Raw genomic sequence first — 21,852 nt, 5'->3', positions numbered from 1 at the left:
GACAGGTAAGTGAACGGATAACTGTGAGGACAAAAGAGGAAATAGTCAAGTGGTCTTTGGAAAGAAGGCAGGAGATAGTATGTGTTGAGTTTTCAATAATGAATAGGTGTTCACTAAGCAGGTAAAGTGGACAAAAGCATAAAGACAAAAAAACATGTAGCACAATTAGAAAATGCCAAATAATTTGGGACAATTGGAACATCATAGAGTGTAAGGAACAAGACCCAATAAGGATGATTCTGAAGAAGTAAGCCGGAGCTTCATGGAGAGCTGTTAATAATATGCTAAGTTACTGAGACTTGAGTAGGGTGCTAATGAAAAGTTTCAAGTCTTAGAGTCTTAGAAAGTTCACTCTGGGTGAAATGTAGAGAGTAAATATAAACAAAGAAGTATTAGAGGCTTAGAAACCATTATGAAGGCCATTGCAATGATCTGAACAAGATCACAAAGCCGGAATTAAGGCATGGGTAATGAAATAGAGATATATACAGGTCTTAGAGCCATTAAGAAAGTAGAACTGATAGGTTATTGACAAAAACCCAATTGACCTCTTTTTATTCTTCCAAGAAAAGTTATTTGTTTAAACAATTTTATGGGAGGGTGTAAATGGGTAGGGCAACTGTCTAAATTCAACCTCATTTCTCTGATAAAGTATTTAGGAGTGCTACTAAGCAGTAATATAGCTGAAATACAGACAAAGCTGGACAGAAAGTAAAAGAAGAGCTCAAAGTAATATGAAATAAGCAATTCTCAATGTTTGTCAGAGGTTAATGGTTGAGATACAGTTTGACTACAGAGAGAGTTTGTTGGGGGGAAGGGCAGTAAATTGTTCTATATCTTTTTGGTTGTGGTAGTTACATGTAAACAGAATTATTAATAAATAATTAGTACGTTAACATTGGATTATTATAAAGAATAAATTGTTAATAAAGTCTTAAGAACAGCATTTAGAACATAAGTACTTAATAATAGTAAGTTATTATTATTACTATTATTATTAAAGACCCTCTTATATTTCTGAGAGAAGACATAGATCTTAGACTCAATTTTTAGAGACAACATAGAGAAATTACACTCTACCTGAGTTTACTAACTTCCTATGAATGGGGCCAGTGTCCTGAGCCATACCATGGGATTCATGACTATTAAAAATGCTTTCTCAGCCCAAGAAGGAAGCTTTGGGACCCCTCCTTGATAAATCCATCCTGTTTGCCGAATTTAGTCCTTAAGAGCAAATCTTGCAAACTTTCACGTCTAGATGTGATAGAGCAACTAGGTGTGATGGTATTGGACTAGTCTTTCCACTATAACAACAAAATGGAAGAAAATATATGAGGCAATTGTTTGTTAAGTATTGGACAACAGGAAACTCAACACTGTGATTCCTAAGAGAGAAGACATCCATGATTTCCCTGGATCTCTACCTAGGCACCATTACCCAGCCATGCATGACACAGAAAGCTAGAATCCACACGGAGAATAGTGGTCCTGCTGAGCTGAAGAGGCAGAGATCAGAGTCCAGGAAAGCTGAAGCAGTCAGAATCCATAGGGAAAGCAACATAAAGTGAGGAAGGTATATTGAGAGTAGAGAGAAGGGAGAGTCCCAGAAGTTGTGCAGAAGGTTCCCTACGAAATCTTGACTCAAGGTTAAGATGCACATACCCATGGCAAGACTACCTGAGGCTTGTAGTAACTATGCAGCCGTGGGCAAACTACGGCCCGCGGGCCAGATCCGGGCCGTTTGAAATGAATAAAACTAAAAAAAAAAAAGACCGTACCCTTTTATGTAATGATGTTTACTTTGAATTTATATTAGTTCACACAAACACTCCATCCATGCTTTTGTTCCGGCCCTCCGGTCCAGTTTAAGAACCCATTGTGGCCCTCGAGTCAAAAAGTTTGCCCACCCCTGGATTAGAACCATGGTGTAAGGTAAGGTTCACTCCAGGCCCACCCTAACAATGTCTAAAGCCAAGCCTTTACCGGGGTGGGGAACGTTCGGCCCATGGGCTGTATGATTTGGTCTGGCCCTGCCAAGGCAACTGCGGGCCAGACTTGAAATTCAATAAGTCTAGGAGCTTTTTTCATAACAACATAATTTTTAAGTTGATAATTTTATGTGGCCTATGAATGATATTCTAAATATCCAAATGGACCTTGGCAGAAAAAAGGATTTCCCACCCCTGCTTTAGAAGATCTGCAGTGGAAACCAAATTTCGAAGTTGAGTCCTGCCAAGATAGAGGGGCTTGGGAAACATATTGAGCTTTCCAAAGATATACCCTAGCAAAGCATAGAGACAAGACTACAGAAATACAAGGTAATTAACCAGGAAATGAGCTGCCTCATAGAAGCAAAGGCAACACTTCTCAAAGGAAGATAACAAAAGTCCAGAGCCAACAATATTCAATATACAATAAAAAAAAATTACTAGACTTGGAAATATTTTTTTAAAAAGGCAAAACATGACCCATAATCAAGGGAAGAACCCAACATTACTGAGATGATGCATTTAGAACACAAGAACTTTGAAGCAACAGCTATAAATATGGTTCAAAGAATTTTACATTCAAAGAATTCAGAAAATATTGACTTAATGTGTTAACAGATAGGGAATCTCAGCAGAGAAAGGTAAACTATAAAAGAAGCTAAATGGAATTTTTATAACTGAAAAGTAGAATAAAAAAAAGATTCACAGTAGATCAGAGACGGGAGAAAAAGTGGTAACAAAAAATTATCCAAACTAATGAATAGAGAGAAAATAGATTGGGAAAAAATAAACAGATCCTTAAAGACCGTAGTACAAATGAAAATGGTCAAAATATATGTGATTACAGACTCAGAAGGAGAAGAATGTGAGAATGGGGCAAAATTGATTTTTTTTAAAGAGAAATGACAAAAAGGCAAGACATAGACTTGGAGATTTTGTAATACATATATCTGACAACTGACATATATACAGAACATACTTTAAAAATTTTACAATTTAATAAAAATAGAGACAATCTAATTCTTTTTTAATGGACAGAAGACCTGAACAGATGCCTCACCAAAGAAGATATATAAATGGCTAATAAGCACAAGAAGTGATGTTCAATATCATTAGTAATCAGGGAATTGCAGATTAAAGCTACAATAAGATACCATTAGAAAGGCTAATATTTTAAAAGACTGACAAATCAAGTATTGAGAAAGATGAAGAATAGTTGGGTCTCTCTTACATTGCAATTGAAAGTGAAATATGGTACAATGACTTTGGAAAATAGTTTTCACTGTTTCTTTTAAAATTAAGCATATACTTATCATATGAACCTTCTACTTCTCTCCTAGGTATTTGCCAAAATTAAATAAGAATATATATCCTGCCAAAACCGGTTTGGCTCAGTGGATAGAGCGTCGGCCTGTGGACTGAGGGGTCCCGGGTTCGATTCCGGTCAAGGGCATGTACTTGGGTTGCGGGCACATCCCCAGTGGGAGATGTGCAGGAGGCAGCTTATCGATGTTTCTAACTCTCTATCTTTCTCCCTTCCTCTCTGTAAAAAATCAATAAAATATATATTTTTTTAAAAAAGAATATATATCCACATAAAGACTGTTCATAGCAACTTTGATCATAATAACCAAAAACTGGAACAACCCAAGTACCCACCAGTAGATGAATGGCTAACAATTTGTCATTAATACAAGAAAATACTACTCAGCAATAAAAATATAAATTAATAAGTGCATCAATGTGGATGAATATCAAAAACATTATGCTGAATGAAAAAGCTCAAGACCAAAAACCACATAGTTTATGAATCCATTCATATGAAGTGCTAGAGAGGCAAAACTAAGTGGTAGTGACAGAAATCAGCTCAGTGGTGGCCTGGAGCAGAGGGTGGAAGGAGGAATTGACTGCAGAGTCAATTGACCAGGGAACTTTCTGGTTGAAGAAAATGTGTTGTCTTGGTTGTGGTGATAGTTACATGGGTGTATACATTTATTGCACAATACACTTAAAAGGTATGCATCTTATTATATGTAAATTACACCTCACAAATTTGATTTTTAAAAGAATGCCTACCTCACTCTTTAAATTAAAAGCCATATCTTCATCATCCTGTAATGAGTCATTCGGCAGTAAATTTTATAAGGAACGAATTTATTATGAATCACACACAGGCAGCCCAAGTGAATGTCTAACCATTCTTTTGTCTTGTACATACATGGCTGGAGAAATAGATGCCCGTTAAACTAATAAAACCCCTGCCCATCATCTCTAATTTTAGGCTGCAGAAGAAATTGTAACTTTAGTGCTCATTTCCCAAGTGTCCTCAGTAACCATTTGTTGACCAATTCCTGAAGTGAGTGTGTGTCTATATTGATTTTTTTTAATGTGTTACATATACACAATGGAATACCACTCAGCCATAAGAAAGGATGAAACACTGCCATTTGCAACAACATGGATGGACCTTGAGAACATTATGCTAAGGGTCTGTATTTATTCTACAAACAAGTTCTACCATTTGAAATTTGGGCTGCTGCAGAGCTTAGGGGTACATTCCCTGAAAAACCTGCCCTGTCTCATGGCAGAAGTAACTGCATAGTTAACAAACACTACTGCTGCTTCAGATAAGCTGTCTATTTTATTGCATAAAATTTCTTCTTTTTTAAAATTCTTTATTGTTTAAAGTATTACATAAGTCTCCTTTTCCCCCCATTGACCTCTCCCCACCCACCCCCATCTGTGTCCATTGGTTATGCTCATATGCATGCATACAAGTCCTTTGGTTGATCTCTTACCCTCTCACCCCCCACCTTCCCTCATAGGTTGGACAGTCTGTTCAATGCTTCTATGACTTTGGTTCTATTTTTGTTCATCAGTTTATGTTGTTCCTTATATTCTACAAATGAGTGAGATCATGTGATATTTATCTTTCTCTGACTGGCTTATTTCACTTAGCATAATGCTCTCCAGGTCCATCCATACTGTTGCAAATGGTAAGAATTACTTCTATTTTACAGCAGCACAGATAAGCTGTCTTAATCACAGTTCCCTGCTCAAGGGACCTCTTGTAGACTTTCTGAAAACACAAGCAATAGGCAAGTCATAGGCTGGGAGATTTCTAGACTTTCTTTTTCTTAAAATTTTCCTAAAGTAAGGGCACCGCTAACCTGTGGAATGGCCATGTGGGCTAAGATGAGTGCCCCCATTTATTAGAAAACCTCCCTTACCGATTTGGAGTCTTAATAATAATACAGGGTATTCGCTCTGGCAGCACATAGACTAAAATTGGAACGATATGGAGAATATTAGTGTGGCCCCTGCACAAAGATGACACATGATCCATGTTTTCATATGTGGAATCTTTTAAAAAATCATAGGGGTTTAATACACTATTCTCCCTACTTTTGTGTATGTTAGAATGTTTCCATAACAACAACAACAACAAAAATTATGTTTATTGTAATCCAGGAGTGAAGTCATGAAAACCCAGACATGGATCATGGCAGGGAAATAGGAAAAACAACAGACTAATTCAACAGACATTTTGACATTGATAACAGATTTGACATAGCAACTTTAGCTGAAAAAAAGAAACAAAATTGACTCATTTATATAGCCTTCATAATAGAACTTATCCACTGTCAATAAATTCCTGAATTTTAAATAAAGTATCTAATTGGTCTGTATGATTGGAATGTGAATGGAAATTAATAATCTGTGTAAGTTAAACTTCTGTCTATATATTATTTCTGTCTATTGCACTACATGAGAAAACAACAAATTTTCATCAAATTTAGGGGGTCTGTTGGGAAAAACTGACCAATTAAAATAGAGCCTTATTTGGTCTATACAAAAAAATCATTTTGTGGGACCTTAGATGTGTCTCATTTTTTAAAGATACATTAATGTAATATATTATCTTAAAGTTTCCCACAACTTGAGCCCAGAAATTTACATTTTAAAGAAATTTTCCAGGACCCTTTTGGTAGAAGCACCCAAAAGATCCAAATGTTTACTTACTTTCCCAAGTGACATATTTTAAATTTTCTTGAGATAGACATAAAAAGTTGCACCAGATTAAATTGCTGTCCTGAAGATAAACAGTTCTTATTTCCATATCTGCAAGAGCCTAAAAAGGAGAATTGTTTTTTAAATTTTAATGTAATTCTGGAAGGAATACTTCTTGTGAGCAAAAGGGTAGAGATTGATTTTAAAAGATTGATGAAAGTGATATCTAATGTAAAACATGTATAGAGCCAATTTTGAAAGACAGGCTCTCCATGGGCAGACTCCCACTGACTCAAATGCCCAAACTAAGAAACCTTGAGCCCCCTAAGAGAAGAGCAGTTCACACCAGAGCAGTCAACACCTGGGGCTTCCATGCGAGCCGGTCAATAGGTGCCCCGCACTCTTGTACAAGCACTTAAAACTAACGTCCTGCCTGAGAGACATTTGGCTGCAAATACAAAGGCCACATGGATTAAGGTACCACAAATGGAGAAAATAAACGGTGATTCCAAACTTAAGCTCCAAAGCAATTAAGCTAAAGGGATCTAGTATTATTGCGCAATCTGAAATGTGTCCGGATTGTCAAGCCCAAAGGCACTAAGCTATTTCAACAAGAAACACGTGCTGGATCCAATTGCCAAGTCCTAAGACCTACAGAAATTTTTTATTTTCAGATTAATAACCATATGCTGTCTCTTAAAAAAATAAGATCTAAAATAATATATTTCTATGGAGTTTGGATTAATATTTATTGTCTAAAACCACGGATTTCCTTAAGTTGACCCTTCACTTTCAAACATCTGCATTTTCCAATAAGTGACTACTCTGGTGCACATTACAAGGTCAGATGGTCTCAAACACAGGCATTTAATTTGTGATCATGTTGCTTCCCACATGAGCAACTCTAGGTAGTGTGATCCAAGGTAAAGGGAAGCAGGTTTATTCAAATGTGTACCAGAGAACAGAATGACTAATGATAATCTAATAAACTTTGTTGTAAGGTTTAAATAATTAAATGTCCTCGCAGTCCTTATATTAGTTTTTTTAATTACAGCTCAATAATTATTTTATTGTTTCTACTAAAGTTCATCAATGCTAAATGAGTCTCCTGGTCAATGCCAAATACAGCTAATAAATAATACAGCTAATAAGTGAAATGTAGATACATCATACATTATATCAATTATTATATAAAAATGATGTTCATAGATTCTGAAGACAGAGTAGAGAATTTCTCAGAAAGAAGTATTCATCTTAGTTACTTTGTAAGAGGAAAACAAATGGTAGCAGAAAAGATTATTAAGCCTCTTTTCCTGGTGTAATGGGCTAAATGGTGCCCCCCCCCCAAAAAAAAAAAGATATGTCCTAATCCTAAAAACCTGTGGACATTACTTCATTTGGAAAAGGAGTCTTTGCACATGTAATTAAGAATTATAAAGGGGAGCCTTAAATCCAAAGACAAGTGCCCTTATACTAGTAAACAACACACAGAGAAGAGACAGAGGGAGAAGAGGATAAAGCCATGTGAAGATGGAGGCAGAGATTTGAACTATGCTGCCACAAGCCACGGAATGCATGAAGATGCCAGAAACAGAAGTTGGCAAGGAAGCACCCTCCTCTAGAGCCTTTGGAGGGAGCACGGTCCTGCCAACACCTTGATTTCAGACTTCTGCCCTGTGAGGGAATCAATTTCTCTTGTTTTAAGCCACCAAGTTTGTGATAATGTATTACATATGTGATAATGTATTACATACTCCTAGGAAACCAATACAGTTGAGGATTAAAAAAAAAAAAAAGAAGAAGAAGAAGAAAGAAAGAAAGAAAGAAAAGAAAAACCGATTAGGTAACTCCTGATCTCTCCTTCAAAGCTAAGTTCTATACCACAGAATCCAGCATGCCAGGTACATAATAAACATTCATCAGGTTGCTACCTCTTCCCCATGGGCATTCTGGCAACCCATTCTGTTACCACCATATGACTAATGCCTAGTCTCAGATCCTTCCAACGTCTGCATTTTCTAATTTAGACTAAGACTGTGCACTAGAACCATCTTCACATATATCTGACGGGAGCCCTGAAAACCCTGGCAATTCTGATTCAGAAAGTCTGTGGTGGGGCCAAGGCATTTGCACATTTAATAAGCTTCATAAAGATGCTAATGTCACCAGACATTGGAACCTAGGGCGTTCAGCAGGTGGACTTGCTGTCTGGCTACTCTCTTTCTAAAACCCACGTGGGCTGATAGGCAAAGGAACCAGTGTGATGGAGGGAGCAGAGAGCACAGGGCTGGAGGACAGAGAATACACATAAGAAAGCTAGACAGAAGTACTTCTGGTCAAGATGGAGAAGTAGATAAACGCTGTGCTCACCTCTTCGCACGACCACATAAAGTTACAGCTAAATTCTAGAACAATCAACCTGGAGAACCATCTGAAGACTAGCTGAAAATAAGTCTTATAACTAAGGATATGAAGAGGAAGCCATGTTGAGACTGGTAGGAAGGCAGAGACCCTAAATGGGCTGGCCCCACAGCCATGTGTGGTAGTTGAGAATTGGGAGGGATATTTCAGCTGTGGAGGTTCCCCCTGAGAAGTGAAGTGTCCCAGCCCCACACTGAGCTCCCCAGCCTTGAATACCAATACCAGGAAGCAAAGACCCCACAACATCTGGCTATGGAAATCAGCAGGGATTCTGTCCGTCTAGTTGAGACAGAGGCTGCTGGGAACCCAGACACCTTCTTAAAGGGCCTGTGCACAGACTTACTTGCAGGAACACACCCTGGGCTCCAGAAGAGGAACCGCAGCTCTGGAGACATACAGTGAAAAACTGAGTTGTGTGGCTTCAGGGTGAAGGCTGGAGGGACAGCCACCATTGCCCCTGTGTGGAGCCCTCCTCCCACACAGCCAGCAGGTGGGTACCACCTTTCCTGTGTTGAGCCCTCCCCACACCTGGCCAATTCTGAATCTGCATTAGCCCATTGAACACCACTCGCTCTGCCCTAACCACTCTCTGAGAGCCCATCCTACCCAACTCGTACACCGGAAGAGGCTCTGTGGGCCAGCCTTGGCTGTGCAGCAGTCATTTTTAAAGGCTTTCAAAGGTCTGCAGGCTTCATGTGTGCAACAACTGGCTCATTGTGTGCTGTGCTGAGCGGCCCGAGGCTCAGCAAGGTGCCAAATATAAATCTGCATTAACCTCATGAACACCACTCACCCCACACTGGTGTCTTCCAAGAGGCCCAGAACCAACATACCCAGTGGCTGGCTTTAGACCACAACAGAGCACCACCCCAATTAGCTCCAATTATGCTAAGTGAAATAAGTCAGCAGAGAAAGACAAATACCATGGGATTTCACTTATATGTGGAGTCTAAAGAACAAAAAAACACACACAAATAAAACAGAAACAGACTCACAGATACAGTGAACAGACTGATGGTTACCAGATGGGAGAGGGTTGGTGGCGGGTAAAACAGGTGAATGGATTGAGAAGTACAGATTGGTAGTTACAAAATAGTCATGGGGGTATAAAGTACAGCATAGGAAATACAGGCAATAATATTGTAATAACTATGTGTGGTGCCAGTTGGATGCTGAAAGTACCAGGAGGACCAAAGACTTTGTAAAGAATATGATTGTCTAACCAATGTGCTGTACACCTGAAATTATACAATACTAAATGAAAAATTTTCTAAAATAAAGAAAATGAACAGGAAAATTTTAAGAAAACACACACACACACACACACACATACACACACACGCACACATATACACACACACACACACAAGCTAGAGACACTTTGCGAACAATCTCCACCCGTATTCCTCCTGGACATGTGCCATCCATGCAATGTGTCCAGGTTTACACAGACTCCAAAGGTGGAGTGAGGGCGCTGAGAAAATAAAGCAGAACCAGAATTGGTGTATAGCTAATGGATAACAGTACTGGGGGATTAAATCATAAGTTTCATGTGATAAAATATTTATACGATGAAGTATAAAATATGTTGAGAAAATATAAATTTAAAATGGAGCCATAAACTTAAATGCCATCTAAGAAGTATGTAATAAATGTCTACTCTCTATCAGGCACTGTGCTAGGAACAGGGCCTCTGACGATCGGACCGTCCCGCCCCTCCTCTCAAGGACAGATCCAGGGCACAGCAGAAGAAACAAAAAACCAGCAGTCTGGTCATAACTAATCAAAAACCTTGTCCCAGGCCCGATCTCAATGGGAGAACTTGGCCAGTGGCTGAGCTGATTTTTCCCTGAGGTTATGTTCAATACAGAACTGATGTAATCAGAAAATGGAAGTCAGTGGAACTGACTTTAAGTTGACATTTATTAAATGTTATAGAAGTTTGAGGAAATTCTCCACTCCTGACTAAGTAAAAATAGACAGGATATTAAATGTTACTGATTTGATTAACAAATAAAACCAGAAGATTAGGTCTCTGACACTTCAGGGAATTCCTTACTGAACTGCCAAACTACAGTATTAGAGTTAGTCCTTTGCAGAGAGGGGCTGCCCGATTTTTTTTAAAAGAGTACAACTGTGCCCATTTTCATTAACACATCATCAATGTCACTGTTAAATTATGTGGCTGGTTAAGTTCAGACCATGATGCTCTTTAGTGTGTTAAGTATTTAATAATATAATTCTGGCTGAAAACACCACTTCCCCAGAACCAGTGATCCCAACCAGGATTAGCATAAATCCAATCACTCATTTAACCAATATTTGTGAGTCACTACTATGTGTCAGACTCTGTGCTAGGCACTGAGGTTGTAGCAATGAGCACAGGTAAGTCTTGGCTTCTGTGGGGCTCCTTCTTTGAAATATGTTCCATCAAGTGGCACTGCCATACCTCTAAGGCAGATATCGCTCATTAGTCACAGCGCTGTCTCCTGCCAAGCCCTAGACTGCTTGAGGATCTTTCTCAGCATGCTACTTTGAGAATATTACCAAAGGCAGAGCACAAGATGAAACTTATTAGCCATCCAAATGCTAACCAAACTACACTGAATCACCTGTGGTTCCCCCCAAAATTCTGTCTTGGTTCATGTCATTTTCTGTTTCTCTTTCACCTCCCTCTCCTCCATCACAATGAACATCCAAATTAACTCTCTGAACAGCTCAAATGCTCTGCCTTTAAGTTCCCCCATTCTCCCATTTGGACACAAATTCTTCCGTCTTCTGAACCTGTTTCTTCCCCCTTTTATGGTATCTAATAAAGTGCATGTCGTGTCTCTCATGTATGCATCTTAAGGATAAAAAATATCTTTTATATCTTTGAATTCCTCATTTATCTATCATATAGCTTTGTGCCATGTACACACACATATACACACACACACAGGAAATCACATGCTTGCTAAGCAGTGGTTCAATTAATTATTAGAGAACTTAGGTTGATGAAGAGAACACATAAGCTCACTTGGGAAAAAGCTTATTGTGTATCTATGTTCAATGGGGATATATCATTTCTACTATTCTGGCTGTCAAGTTGCATTTACAAGGCAAATTACTCTTAAGTTTGTGTTTATGTAAAAGAAGAAAAGTTGTATTTGATGTAAAGAAATAGTACAGTAGATTCTTAATCTGAATCATGCACTCCCGGTGGCTGTGATGCCTCCGATACTGTATACAGCATAGGTATGTTTTTCCAGGGAAAGGATTCACCAGATTCTCAAAAACTAAATTATACAGTAACTCACTGATGCTGATGGAGATGTTTATGTGTTTGTTCTCACATGTCAAACTGGAAAGACCCCATTTACTGCTATTTCCAGATTTACATCTCTCAGGATGATCCTGGTAATCTCCAAATTGTTTTTCCTATGTTCACTGTGCCCACAAAATAAAATATGAAGCCATAAAGACTTGTTATTTTTTAGCACATAAATGTCTAAATGATCAACAATATCTATTAATCTTCCATATTTTCAGAACCTAATAAACTTCCATGAACTCAGCAGTTTCTTTGATGTTATGTATGTACCTTTAGGAAACACATTCTCCCCCCCCCGCCCCCCAAAAAAAATCCAAATTAAAATGTATTCGCTAAGTTAAAGGTATTCAGATTCGTAATTAATAGCACTCTTTCAAACTAGGGAAATATAAACAATGGACTAGGGAAAGAAAATGCACAGCCTTAAGACGAGTAGTATTATTGAATTAAAGTTTATTTAAAACCATGCAAGAGGTTCTCCATGAGTGTAAGTAGACTGGTTCATATCAGAGCCATATTTATAGATACCAATAACTGTAACTTTTGTCCACAAGACATACTAAATCAAACAATGTGATTAATTCAAGGATATCTTTTTTTAAAGAATTTAAGCCACAAAGATGATTAGTCAGTTGCTTGTGAAACTTCTCATTTTTTAAAAAAGTATTTTACTAAATCAAATGTATACAATGAATTAGTGAGCAATCAAATCCAAATACATTCCTCAGAGTATGCCAGAGGTAAGTAAAACAATATTAATAGAACCAAGATCACTAAAAAGTAAAGGATTTTTTAATAAATGGTAATATAAAACATCATGGCACATTATCATTATTGGACATGGAAACCCAATAAGACACGTTTCAATATTGACTTTTTGTTGATCCTTTAAAGCTAAAACAAAATTCCCAACAGAGCAAGAAAATGATAAACTCTAGAAAGTGAGACATAAGGCAGTGTTCTCTTTAAGAACATGCAATTCCCTACAAATAATGTCTCATCTCAATGCATGAGGAAAAAGCATATTTAAAATTCAACCAGAGCTCTGCCAGCCGCTAGGAGAACAACTCTCCATCTGCTTCATCAACAGAGACAGACAGTGGTTGGGTGATCACACAACTCCTTTGAATGCGTATAATTTTTAAAAATAGTGACAACTCACTTATTCTTTTCTACTTTATTGATTTACACATTTCAAATATGGCCATGTTCACGACCAAATATGTACAAACATTTAAAAAAATGAAAATAACAATTATATACAGTTTAAAAAATCAAATTGTAACTATGATACCTTTCATCTAGTCCAATGACTAGAGACTTTCCAATACCAATTACTATCAGATATTGCATCAGGCCAAATGAAAGTTTACAATTTACCTGCTTTTAAACTGGCAATAGCTACATGAGCAATGCCATATGCAACAAATCAAAGTCATTTCCTAACCAAAAGCTACTACTAATTGAAATCAATTTTACCATTCATATTAAATTCAGATGTCTAAATCCCAGATACCTGGGTATGAAATATTTAAATCTGCCAAAAGGAATTAAATATTTTTCTTCTTTTCTTTTAATATAATCCACTATATAATAGTGAACTAAATATATTTGTTTCATAGAAACAACTTACATTTGCCAATACAGGGCAAATGGTCTATATACAGATACATTAGGACTGCCTAACTGACAGTGAGTGTTGCCGACCAGGCTCCAAGTCAATAGAGCTAATACGGTGGAGCTCTCTGCTGAATGGACTTTCCCTTCAGGATACGTCGGATCTGGAATGGAAATGAATAGGATTTGTAAGTTTTCTTTTTTGTGGTCAGCTTCAACAAGAACCCAGAACCCACCTTATACACACATAAATCCTTAATATACTTCAAGTCAAAACAGCTGTTCTGATACCCAGGAATAAAGTATCTGCACATAACTTCACGGATCACAGGAAAGCCTCTAGGCTCATTCAGAGCCTAATGATTTAAACACCAGATTGACAAATTTTCTTAACTGTCTCTCAGTCCACAGCAGATGAAAAGCCACCATTTAGAAGAAAAAGATTAGGGTGGGGAATGCAATTGACAACTGCTGGAAGAAGACACAATGACCACAGTCTGAATGACTACAGTCTGACAACAAAAGAAAAGGAAAAGACCCTCCCCACAAACTCACACACACCAAAAAATACAGAAGCAGAAAGGAGAGTAATCTGAGAACATTAAAAGTCAAATGCTGAGAATATCGCTGTATGACTATGCACCATAAACCTGAAGTAGAAGCAAACACTGGGGTTAGGACACTGCCATTTAATATTTCATGATGGTTCCTATCCGTGGAACTTCTGTGAGTCTCATTTTCTTAGCTGAACTCTTATACTGCAAAGTTTTCATAGCTATTAAGGGTATACATGAAAACTGTACAAATTAAAGAGCTCCATCTTAAGTTATAAAGAGCTCTACAAATATGGGTTCCTATAACATTATGGTCATATGGGGGATGTGAATCAAAGAAACAACTAAATTGCACTCCATATATTTTATGATTATGAAAATATGTAATGACCTACCTATAGCCACAATCACCCTCATTTCCCCCAGGGAAAATTTTCATCAAAAATATCTCAAGGTCTTAAAAGATTCAGTTCTTGTTTTCAAGAAAAGTTCAGTCATGTGAAACTATTCAATCTCTGAAGATAATATATAAGCATATGATGAGTAAAGCATAATTTTGTTTAAAGTATAAAATAGTTCTAGGTTCTAAATTGCATTTAAAAAAAAAAACCTTCCTATTTCTTATTTAAAATCAGTTACTAGAAATAATTGTAACAGCTGATGTTTACTGAGCACTGACTACGTGCCCGGGACTCTCCTGGACACTCCTACAGATACTGACTCATGTAACACCGACAGATACGCACACTGATAGAACCTGCCTGAAGAGCACCTCCACCCTGAACAATCTCACCTCCCTTTATGTTTCAGACCAAGCGTCTGAAAGCTTTGCCTGTCCCTCCTGTCACCCTCACCTGTTCTCCCACAGGGCCATCAGGAACCAAATGCACTGGCTGCTCGTTCTCCAAGTTCCGAGTACTTGGGTCTGCTCCCTTCCTCATCAACAGGCGGACTGCGTCCAACTGCGTCACCCGATACTGCAGGCTGGCAGCAACGTGGAGGGCAGTGTTTCCATTGTAAGCCTGAGACAAAGAGACAAAAATGACGCCCATCAGGAAGGGGGACTTTCATGAGAACAGCTCGAAAGCTTGAAAAAGCTGTAAAAAAAGTCACTCCAACTCTTGTGAAGTTATTGAAGCTTTCGAAAGGTACCTTTGCATTCACGAAAGACAGGCAACTGGGCAGCTCCAAAAAGAGGCGAATGAGTTCCAGATTTGCTTCCTCAGCTGCCAAATGCAGGGCTGTGCGGCCACTTTTACGATCCTTGTTAAAGGCAAGAGGGGAAAGACGTGACCATCCAGACAGCACGCCCAATCATGCTTTTCACCCAGCCTCCCAAATTCTGACTCAAGCCTTCCTTAACCCCAAACGAGATGAAATCTCTCATTCCTGTTAAATTCCTATTAATTTGCCTAGGTGCCTCTTATCACAGTCTACCTTTACATACAGGGAGGCACAAAATGTAGAAACATAGACGATACTGTTTTACAATGTACTGTAATATAATACAATAAATGATTTATTATGTACTCGCCTATGTTTCCGACTTAGCAGCCACCCCGTAGACTTATAGTTACATTCCTCACCTCTTCAATGAGAAGGTCCCTAAGGACCCAGTAGCTGACATTCAGGCTTCCCCCTCGCCCCGAACCCCTAACTCAGTGCACTGTACATAAGAGATACTCAGCAAATAAACCTCAATTTTGCAGAGAAAAACTATTTTCCAGTCTAAAAAACAGAAGATTAAGTCTAGATCCCACAATGATGAAGCAACCTTACAAAAAACACAGAGTTTTAATCTCTATTTGGGAACAGGTTTTTGTGGTAACCACTTCCTCCCCATCCCATATCCAAACTCTTCTGTGAATTTACCTTAGCCTCCACCGCTGCCCCCATTTGAATCAGACCCTTAATGGTGTCAACCAGACTCTTATTCTTCAGTAAAAGCTCCTGAACTTCAGGTGAATGTGGCTGTTCATTTCTCTGGAGTTCATGCACCACAGCATTATGGGCCACGACCGCACAGTGCAGAGGAGTCAGGCCTAGAAAAAGTATAATAAAGCAGTGGTCAAGCATGCCATCAAGCCTTTCGGTTGTTCTATAATTACAAACCTTGGGGATGGCCTACAAATGGGCTCCACAAGAACTAGTAAGGCAATCTGAATAATCCCTCCACTGGTTCTTAGTGCTAATTTCATCTATAGAATGTTTTAGCATTAATTACCTCCCTTCCTTCTTGGTATGAAACTTAACATAACTTTAGAACGAATGGGCCCCTCTCTAGAAATGGTTTTTTACCCAATAAAGTGTCATTTGCTTACCATCATAGTTAGTTGCCTCAAGATCCACAAACTGATTGCTCATCACCGCACCCTTCTGAATTGCCTGAAAATTTTAAAAACATATATCTGTTAGCAAGAGACAAGCTATACAAGTATTCTAAGTATTGAATAAGTGAACTCAAAATGGATTATTGCAACCCACATCCAACATCTAAGACTCAAGCCCTCTCTTTGGCCCTGTGCTAATGGAAACCTAGCAAACTGCCTCTTACCTGAAGCACCTGGGAGTGGCCCTTCTCAGCACAGACGTGCAGAGGGGTTCTCCCCCAGCAGTCGGTGGTGTTCACCTGGGCTCCAAGGTTCACCAGATCCTGCACAATAAGATGCTGATTGGCAGCCACCGCCACCTGAAAGGCACTCTGTGGACATTCAGAAGAAAAAAAAAATGTTTTTAAAACATGTAACACTATCATGACAAGGAATATGAACCTAAACTAAGACTGAGGGAAAAACCCACGTGGAAAAAATAAATCCTATTAATAAATAATAAGATACTGTAATACAAGAAAACTAAAGTAAACTTAAGGTGTGGCTTTATTATACCCAATTAGTCTTTGGTGAAATAACTATGAAGTTAATGTTACTAACTTCAAGGTTGATGGTGGCAGAGTCAACATCTCAAAGTTAATAATAACTAAGCTCTTTTGGTCTTGAGCTCTGAAACTACCTGCGGATGAATGTGAGACTGGCTGTCACTCTCTTCACAGCGACCACATTTCGCTCTGTCAAGGTCCTCACCTGCCCATTGTGCTCTTTAATATCCAGCATGTGAAGTGCATTCATCTTTCTTGCAAGGACATAGGAAAGTGCCCTTCGCCCTTGGGCAACAGCAATATGGAGGAACCTGGGAGACAAGGGAAGGAAAAGAGGTGAATTACTTCTGATTTCACTAAGTGCATTTAAAATATATATATATTCCTTTAGTCCCTTTCTTATTATGTTGGTACACTCAAAGCATTACAGAGCATAGATTATCCTGTCGGCTGAGTTGCAACAGGATGAGTCAGGCTATGAGTAGTAAGAAAAAGAATGCCAACCACCATACAGATCACTTTAAACTTATTATTTTTAATATTTATAAAAACCCTATGAGGGAGGCATTATCATTTTACATGTCAAGAAACTGAGGCACAGAGAACTTACATAGCCTGCCCAAGGCCAAAGGTATCAGGACAGATAAGAATTCAATCTACAAATCAACTCACAGTTGACCATGACCAACTAATCATAATCTGATTTTCTCTCTATAAATACAGTCTATGCTAGTCTTTCAAAGCCAATTATTCAAAGAAAACGCATACATTTTTATTAACTTAGAAAAGGTAATTTGTTCAGCCAGGGGAAAAAAAAGGAAAACTCTTTCTTGAAATATTAGTTATCATTGAACAGCAGTTTTTTCCTACAGTCTTCATCTTGATTAGCCAACCATTTGGTAAGGTCTAACTTGGTATACCCTAGAGATATCCTCTGCCCACTATGTGCAGCAAATATGTTTTACCAAATTAGGTACATGAGATAAAGGGATACTCACGTGTCACCATCTGCATCCTTTGAAAGAAACTGATCTTGGGAGATATTTGCCAGTTTGCTTTCTTCCTGCTCTACTTGCCACTGAAAAAATGACTTCCCTAACTGCGTGGTGTTCATTGAATTTCCGATGATGTTCTGGAATGGCAGTGAGGTGCTTAAAGGCACAGAGCCTGCATCGTGCCCCGCCATGGCCTCACAGGCACTGTGTGGCACCATGCTGAAGTTTTGCAGGTGGGCGTCATTTTGTTGCTGAACACTGGGGGAAGTCTGAATGGGAACAGCAACATTCTCACATTCCCCATGACTAGTTAAAAGGGATGCAAAACTTTGGTTTGGGCAGAACTGTAGTTCTTGGTTACTAAAGAAGTTTGGCTCATAGTTGGGAGACTGGGAAGTTCTGGAATAAGGACTGTATTCCAGAGTTGGGTTCTGGGTACAGTGCTGTGGCTGCTGCTGCGGCTGTGGCTGCATGTTCTGGTTCTGAGGAGAATACTGGTACATGGAAGCCTGATCCATCATGTGTGGGGAGCTGCTGACTTGCAAAGGCTGGTACTTCTGAGGTGGACTGAAGATCTGCCCTCCATGGAAGTCCTGGCACTGCTCTCGGGGAGAGCCCTGAGGGACCACCGCAGGCTCACCCAGCTAACTTGGACAGTATTCAGGGAAACCGGGCTGTATTCATTCTTGATGTTGATAATGTTCTGAAGCAGATCAGCACTGCTGTCCTGTTTGGATTCGCTGTGGTGAGCATCTTCCATGCTCTCTGCGGGTGTTGGTGTTTGAGGTGGTGTCTGGAAAGAAAGAAAAAGTAAATTGCACACTCCCTTCCAAAATTATTCCAGGAATAATTTCCTCTATAGAATATAATTTAATTTCTGAAAGGTATTCAGAGGAAAATAGTGAGACGCTTACCAAAAACTGGGTATGCAGCAAAGCTGGCCTTTTACCAGCTGGTCCATCAGACAACGAATCGGGTCCTTTCCTTTTCCCACTATATGACACAGTGTTTGTCAACTCTATACCCAAAAAAGGAATGTGGAATCTGTGATCATTTTATTTTGAAAATTTTACCCATAACATACCACATTATTTTATTCTAAAGGCCCCATAATATCATGAATAGAAGTAATTCTTACCTGTAAATTGCTCTCTGTTCACACCTTGTGTCTATAAGGAAAAAACAAGTTTCCAATTTAGTATAATATTAAATGGCTTTCTGCTCAATAGACATCAATAAACATACTTATCTCTCCCACTCTTTACAGCTCACCATAAACCTTTGATGCAGCTGCTCTATCAATATTTATTTTCTATCTTAATTTTCATTCTATCTTGCAACTTCCCCCCATTTGCCCGTTCACCTTAGTTCAACTATGTCAAGATAAAATTAATACGACCATTTGAGTTTTCCCTTTCTTATCAAGATGTTCCATTTCAGTTGAACCCATTTATTTCTTTGCCCCCAATTTCATTCATTAAATTTCTCTTGTCCACCTACCAAGTGCCTAGCACTGGGCTAAGCGATAGGAATACGGCAGACAGCAAGACACATATGCTCCCTGTCCTACGGACGTGGTGGTCTACAAAAGACTTACGGGACTTGGGTCAGCAAAAACTAATAACCCCAACAGACTAATCTTCCTGACCTCTGACCCAAAACAAAAAAAATAGGTGCCACCTTAAAATCATCTGTGGCTTGGCCAGAAGCCTTCTGTTTATGACTTCGGATGTGCAGCAAGAGCTCCTTCACCGAGTTCTTCACACGAACACCTTGAAAGGGTCCTCTCTGCTGCCTTCCAACCCCCATATGGGGCTCAGCTGTTCAAAAGAAGAAAAAAAACATATCCCAATTAAGTCTCTGCACAGACACAAATCTTAGTAACCTCAAAAGCATAGCTGTCTAACGTATAAAGTCCCCAATCACCAGAATGCAAAGCCTTGCCAACTTGCTCTGGTCAACGGCCTACATGTCACTCCCCAGTCCTACTTAAGATTTGATGCTGCCTGAATGCTTTGCCCCATCAGGCTCCCTAAAGAGTTAAATCTCATACAACTGTGGTTTCAGGGATCTTCAGAGCCAACAGACAACCCAAATTAAACCTCTCAGTCTCTCGCCCCTTTCAACCCATGAGACAGTATCACAGATTTGCCACGCTAACTCTCATAGATCTATCATTATTCTTCACTTTTGAAAAACCTTGGGGGATCAAAGGATAAATGATGAATTTTTAGCTTTTCAAACCAAAGGCTTGGTGCCCACATAAAAATATAAGTCTATTAATCCCCTCACCTAAGAAAGCACAAAACAAACTTCCTCCAAAGATCTCAATGTACCAAAGCCTAACAATGAACAATGTCTTAGATGTGTTTCTTATTATTTCGCTCAGTTCAGTCAACTATGCCAAGAAATCTGCTTGAATTCACTCAGATTAAACACATTTCCACACACGCATGCAGGATTTCCCCTCACTGACTTTTTGGAACTGCGCACAGAGGCCTTCTAAGTAAAAAGGAAATCTGTAATCTCACTTCATATTTAAACTTTAAAACACACTTTAAAATGTAGTCTGTGAGTACAGCATTCCACTTCTGACCACTGCTATGTCATAACCTCTTGGGATGAGTTGAACACAAAGTAAACATGCAAAATGTCAGGAAATGAATAATCCAGCCACCCCATTGACAGTGGGAAAAAGTAAGAAGATGGGGCAAGAAACAATGCATAATTTGAATGTGTGTATATATCATAAATATAGGAAAGAAACAATTTAATGATGGGGCAAATTAAATGACCAGTTAGTTTTACATTTAAGTTGAGGAACATCTTGCCAGAATCTAACACAACATTTCTCTGGAATGACAGGAGTTAATAACTCAACGTCACAAGGAGAAAAATGCAGTTTGAGAAATCCCCTATGGTTATGCCGTAAACCAGGGAAGTAGCAAAATAGTTTCAACCAGATGAAAGCCAAATGTGGGAGAAAAGGTTCTAAATACACACACACACACACACACACACACACACACACACTTTTTACATACAACCAAGTGGATTAAAGTACTTCTTTAAATGAAAATGGAAATTCACTTTTTAAAAGAAGACAACCGAACCAGCAGCAGCTAGCAGTGAGGAACACCTAAAAGAGAACATTCTTTAAACCACGCTGATTAGATTCTCCAACATTTGAGATTGTCTAGAGGTTCTTAAGTCTACCCACTGTGGCATCCTGTTTCCCCCCAAAGTATGCAGCTCCGTTCATTAAGAAAAGAAAGCAACCAGCCCTAGCCAGGCAGCTCACTTGGTTAGAGCTTCTGTCCTCCCAAATACACCAAGGCTACGGTTTGATAGCTAGCCAGGGAACGAATCAACCAATGATGCATAATGCATAAATAAGTGGAACAACAAATCGATGTTTCTCTTTCTTTTTCTCTCCCCTTCCTCCCTCCCTCCCCCCCCCTCTCAATTTAAAAAATGAAAGAAACTAGCCAATTCACAACCAAAGAAAGAAAACATTGTTTCTTTGCTAGATTTGGCTTAGCCATTCTAAAGCACCCAGAACAAAACCAGAAGCACAGAAAACTAACTGGCCAATCGCACAAACTAAACATACATTGAGTTGGTTTTCAGTCCAGCTTCACCTTATTACATCTTGTTAATATCGGTTTCCTTTCTTGAACATAAAGTCCTTTTACTTAAAATTTCCACAAATACTTAGGAAGAACCAAGTCAGGACCTCAAACCCTTTCACTAACAAAAGTCACAAGAAAAAAAAAAAAAAACTACATTATATCCAAAGCCTCGCCATAATATGTGAATTCTAGCTTAATAAAGTTGCTTTTAAAAAAGAGAGAGAAAATCTACCGTGGTTCGGGTCCGTACCCCCTCCACCGCACCACCACCCTCACCCCACCCCGCGCCCCAGAAGTCAGAGTTTTGTTCCCAGAAGCGTTTTAAGCTACGAAGCCAGCTGTCGGGAGCCTGGATTTCACAGACCGCCAAAGGGCTTCGAGTTGTCAAACGCCCAGCACTGGGTGAGGCATCCAGCAGTCGCCTAATAAGTGATGGCTGGTGTGAT

At 39.0% G+C, this 21,852-nt stretch overlaps 1 protein-coding gene and 1 non-coding gene across 2 annotated transcripts; one reads left to right on the top strand and one right to left on the bottom strand.

The window, feature by feature from the left end:
• Window positions 1-5,246: 5,246 nt before the first annotated feature.
• On the top strand, window positions 5,247-5,357 carry LOC111827173. The gene has a single exon (XR_002830687.1). It is a non-coding gene; the product is annotated as a U6 spliceosomal RNA (small nuclear RNA).
• Window positions 5,358-12,169: 6,812 nt separating this feature from the next.
• NFKBIZ (NFKB inhibitor zeta) lies at window positions 12,170-21,124 on the bottom strand. Its single transcript, XM_006110123.3, is given in 12 exon segments — window positions 12,170-13,514; window positions 14,759-14,926; window positions 15,057-15,167; window positions 15,777-15,946; window positions 16,226-16,289; window positions 16,459-16,605; window positions 16,985-17,090; window positions 17,778-18,411; window positions 18,414-18,567; window positions 18,689-18,792; window positions 18,913-18,943; window positions 19,455-21,124. Coding segments are annotated over 12 exon segments (1,872 nt in total). The 5' UTR covers window positions 19,584-21,124; the 3' UTR covers window positions 12,170-13,460.
• Between the last annotated feature and the right edge of the window lie 728 nt (window positions 21,125-21,852).

Source organism: Myotis lucifugus, unplaced genomic scaffold, assembly GCF_000147115.1.
Source record: "Myotis lucifugus unplaced genomic scaffold, Myoluc2.0 scaffold_140, whole genome shotgun sequence".
NCBI lineage: Eukaryota > Metazoa > Chordata > Mammalia > Chiroptera > Vespertilionidae > Myotis > Myotis lucifugus.
This window is presented reverse-complemented; position numbering and strand designations above follow the sequence as displayed.